The 4,862-nt window shown below is 31.9% G+C and overlaps 1 protein-coding gene across 3 annotated transcripts in view; it reads left to right on the forward strand.

Annotated features, from left to right (window-relative positions):
• The window catches only part of Nf1 (neurofibromin 1), a gene marked incomplete at its 5' end in the record, with an annotated part of 128,258 nt that overhangs the window by 93,911 nt on the left and 29,485 nt on the right, over positions 1-4,862 (forward strand). For 2 of the 3 annotated variants that reach the window (XM_067051513.1, XM_067051514.1), the window contains 3 exon segments: positions 430-632; positions 3,312-3,498; positions 4,335-4,521. In XM_067051513.1, coding sequence (XP_066907614.1) covers positions 430-632; positions 3,312-3,498; positions 4,335-4,521 — 577 coding nt within the window. 3 annotated transcript variants of the gene reach the window in all.

A 4,862-nucleotide genomic window follows, 5' to 3' on the forward strand; every position in this document is an offset into this window, starting at 1 on the left:
TATATATACAATCGGTCAACTGTTCTCGATCAGCTGATATGGACCTGTCAGCTGACATAATAATATATATATATACACACACACATATAGATGAATTTGTGGACTTTTTTTAACTCCCATAAAATATTTTACCAATTTGATATGCCAATCAGTCTCAGTTGTTTGTATATAGTACTAATATTGAAGCACAGTGAGATTTTTTGTTTTAAAACTATATATTTTAGAATTATTTTGTACTTAAGGTTGGTTGATACATGAAATTGATTTATAATAAAAACCATAATTATGCGCTGTAAACCTGAAATCCCTACTTCATCTTGATGTTTACATCCTGTTTAACTAATAATTTGACATAAATACAGATTAATTAAAAAATGTATGCTTATTTGTTTAGTTTTTTAATTTATACCATAGAAATTTTTGTTTTAGAATCGCAGTGCTCGTGTATCTGTTTCCAATGAAAACAATGTTTTACTTGATCCAGAAGTTTTAACTGATTCGACTGTACAAGCACTTGTTCTAACAGTGCTAGCTACCCTTGTTAAATATGCTACTGATGAAAATGAAACACGTATTTTGTACCAATATCTTGCTGAAGCATCAGTTGTTTTTTCTAAAGTATTTCCAGTAATGTAAGTATATGTTGAAAAACATTTTCTAAAATATTTTATATATGTGTATATAGTTGACCATAAAAATTGATATATAAGAAGATGGTCAGGGTTGCAGTCAAAAGAGAATCAAAAATAGTTTACTAATGTTTTTGTTTCTCTTTTGACCTCAACCCTGACCATCTTCTTATATATACTAAAATATTTTAATTTTTGTATTAAAATCAGTTCCTAGTGTTTACTGTTTTTTTTTAAAATGTTATTATTCTATAAAGAATAATACCAAACTAAATAATACTTCCGAACCCAACTCTACTGAATCAGTCTTAAGGCAATCCTCCAATCTACGTTTAGGTCTACCCCTTGGATATTTGCCTGTTAGTTCAGTGTTTATTAATATTTTAGGGATCCATTAGTTGCTGACTCCCTCGACTTTACATGCCCATCTTATTCGCTGCAATGCTATAACCTGAATTATATTTATCGGGTGCAGTTTCCTTAATTCAGTTTGTGTAACTTTCTAAATTCTCCTGTTAATTCATCCTTTTTGAGTATGAATATTTTACATATTATATTTTCAAAAACCTTAAGGCGCTGTTCTTCCCTTAGTGTAAGCGGCCACGTTTTGCATCCATGAGAACAGTGGGAAGGATAATAGTTTTGTAAATTCTTAATGGACAAAAGGGGCAGGCTAAGCTGGTGCGAGCATTGCAAGTCCTTTTCCTGAAAGCCTGGGATGAAAAAAGGATCCTAACGGAATGGGAATGTAATATTATAATACCAGTTCACAAGAAAGGTTGTCAGACTGAATGCTATAAGTACAGATCCATATGCCTCTCGCCAGTTGCGTAAAATCTATATACATCCATATTGGTGGGTCGCTTAAGACCACTAGTTGAGAACCTAATAGGAGAAGAGCAAGCTGGGTTAAGACTCGGGCGCCAAACCCATGACCACATTTTGTCATTAAGAAATATCTTACAGAAATCCTTGGACCTGGATAAAAATATGTGCCTGGCATTTCCTTCACCTCAAATCTGCCTTTGACTCAGTTCCTCGAGATGAAATATGGGAAGCTCTCAGAGCGAAGAACGTTCCGAGAAACCTGACAGAGGCTATTAAATCTATATATCAAGAGCCTAAAGGAATAGTCTGGCTGAACTGGCTTGAATCAAATCATTTCAATATTGCAAAGGGGGCCAAACAAGGAGATAGCCTAAGCCCGTTGTTGTCGGGTGTGTTCATGGATGAAATGGCATCCATTTGTAAGAGAAGAACTGACAGGACATTCCTGGGACGAAGGAATCTTAATCCAGTAGTGATACAGCTTCTAATCTATGCCAACGATGTGGTATTGATTGCGGACTCTGTGGAAAAGTTGCAACTGGCAGTTATGGTATGTGTTGCGGCCAACATATGGTCCACAAATCTATAATTGGAACATGTGATTTTTATTAAGTGGAAAACACAAAGCAACTACCCTCTGTTGTTTTTTATACTAAAAAATAGACAACTTCTTAACGTCTCACTGCATACACATATCTTCTCCATTTTCTCCTCACTACGCACTCGTAGTTGCCAGCATTCTGGCCATCTTCGCCAGCTAAATCATCTTAGCCACGGCGGGCGGACTTCTTCGACTCATCCCTCATGAGGACAAGGTGGCCTGACGGTCGTCCTTTTGTCGATCTACCTCCATGAGAATATCCACTCAGGGCAACAACCACAGCCGGGGCCCCATCAATCACCGGTGATATAAGACTTTTTTTTCTTTTGTTCAATTAATTTTATTTTGCAATAGTCTTAAGCTTTTTTTTTTTTTCTAGTTTGTATATTTTTTGTTCCTTTTATTATGTTTACTTATTTAAAAATACAAAAATAACAAAATTCAACTATTCTTTTCTTTTCACGGTTGAGGTAGTAAAGGTTCCTTTCGAACCCCTACCCGCCATAACAGTATGGTATGAAGAGCTTGTAGCGAGAGTGGCAAGAAGGACCAAGCAGTTCGACCACATCTCACCAGAGAGCTGCACCTCGAGCCTTATCGAAGTTCTCAAATTTACATATTTCATTTTGTAAAAACACATTGTCATTTTTATTCTTGGAGAAGTTTGTTGGGGGGTGCGGTCAGTAAAGAACAACATAAATAAACAAAACCATATTTATTTATTATTTATTTATTTGTCATTTTTATATATTATTAATGTCTGTACCTAACACTTAACAATGTCAATAGAATTATTAATAAATGATACCAAAACAATGCACGAACCTATCTCAAGCAGACATGACAGACTTAAACAACAATAAGTCACTCATTTGTCTACATAATATATATATACCTCTTTCTCTTTCCCTTCCAGCCTTTTCACTTTCACTAATGGGCCAAATTCAGCAACATGAAACTTATAACATCAGTGGAGCAATGTTATTGTTTGAAAAGCAAAGTAACCTGCTACAGTAACTGAAAGTTTTCGCATCACACCAGTTTTTTAACATTATTTTATAATTCCTTTAAAAAAAAAAAAATTGTTGGCTTAAATATCTTATTAAATTTAACCTTTGATAAAAAACAGAATTTATTCATTAATTTATTTACCTAATTTATTCACTTAATTTTTATTAATGACTCACTGAGAGTTGTTTCCTTTCATTTAATATGTTTGATTTTATTTACAAAATATTATATATTGTTAACAGTAACTCTTTGCTTGATGCCAAGTTAACAAGTTTACTATCAACTTGTCATGATCAAGTCTTGTTGAACTCTGTGCAGAGTATTATTCAAAACATGATTGCTTGCGAAGATACAAGTCTCCAGCAATTACATTTTCTACAGTCGTGTGGCTTTGGAGGTTTATGGAGATTTGCAGGACCTTTTACGAAGGTATAAATACAAAAATTAAGAAAACTTGCCTCTTTAACTAATTTTTATTTATATAGTTTTTCTTATTTTGAAGAAAGGGATTTTTCAAAAATTTCAAGTGGTATTTATTTTATTGAAGAGAATTAATACAATTTGTCACAAATTAAGGGGATTAAGTATTAGTGTTCAAATATTCAATCATTCAATATATACAGAAATAGAAGAACATAATAAAAAATAGAAAATGAAAAAAAAAATGTAAATGATTACAATAGTACTCACTGAATTAAATTAAAAATAATAATCATAAAGAATATGTAAATAAAAGAAAATACTATCATGATTTGTATAAATAAAAATATGAATCCATATCAAAAATATAATAAAATAAAACGGATTAAATAATAAAAATAAAATTATGTACAAGACCAAGAAAATTAGGGGAAGGAAGAGGAGAGGATGCAGTCTTAACTGCTTGTTAGATCGAGGTTTTATAGAAGCTGACGGCATCATCTAGGTCTTGAGGAGTTTATATGGATAATCTGAGGTTTATTTTGTCACATAATATGAACAAATTGATTAAGTATGAGGTTTGTCTGCAGAATAAAGAAACTGAATTTATAAAAATTTGTATTAATGCTTGGAATAAATATCACATGTGCACAACTTGCAGTTTAACTATTTTCCAGCAACATCTGGTATTGTAGGATAGTTCATGTAAGTTGATATAAGCATTAATTTTTTAGCTTGAAGATTTAATCATATGCAGCTACTGTATTTATAAATTATTCATATGAATTTAATTATTTTTAAAATAGGTTATATTCATCTTAACACTGATTTATTTGTTCATAAAGACTCAATGTACTGCTGAAAATGCTGAACTATTTGTAAACTGTTTGGAAACGATGGTGGAGATGTGTATGCCAGTAGAAGATGGGGAACTAGATATTGCTCAGTATCCATCTATGCTAAGTGTTTCATCTAATATGAATTTATCTTCATCCCTCTCTAGTCTTACTTTGGGTTCTCCCACTGAAAAAGGTATGTTTTCTGGTTATTTAATGAAAAATCATGATATCTAAAATTAATTTTTAAGAAACCTTAGTTATTAATTTTTTTTTTTTTGTTTAAACTGTTACGCTTAATAGGATGAATAAAATGTAATTTATGATTAAAAGTAAAGATTGGTTTCTAAAGTTCCTGACTTAAGATTTTTTAAATACCAGGTCATTCAAAAAGTCCTGTCATTTTTTTGGGGGAAATTATAAATAAATAAATATTTTCAAATAATCACCTTTATTCATCAAAATATCCACCGTTACAGTCGGTAACCTTCTCCCAACGAGATGGTAAAGCCCAAATTCCTTCCTTAAAAAACTGTT

Source organism: Halyomorpha halys, unplaced genomic scaffold, assembly GCF_000696795.3.
Source record: "Halyomorpha halys isolate HHAL.00 unplaced genomic scaffold, Hhal_1.1 Scaffold266.1, whole genome shotgun sequence".
NCBI lineage: Eukaryota > Metazoa > Arthropoda > Insecta > Hemiptera > Pentatomidae > Halyomorpha > Halyomorpha halys.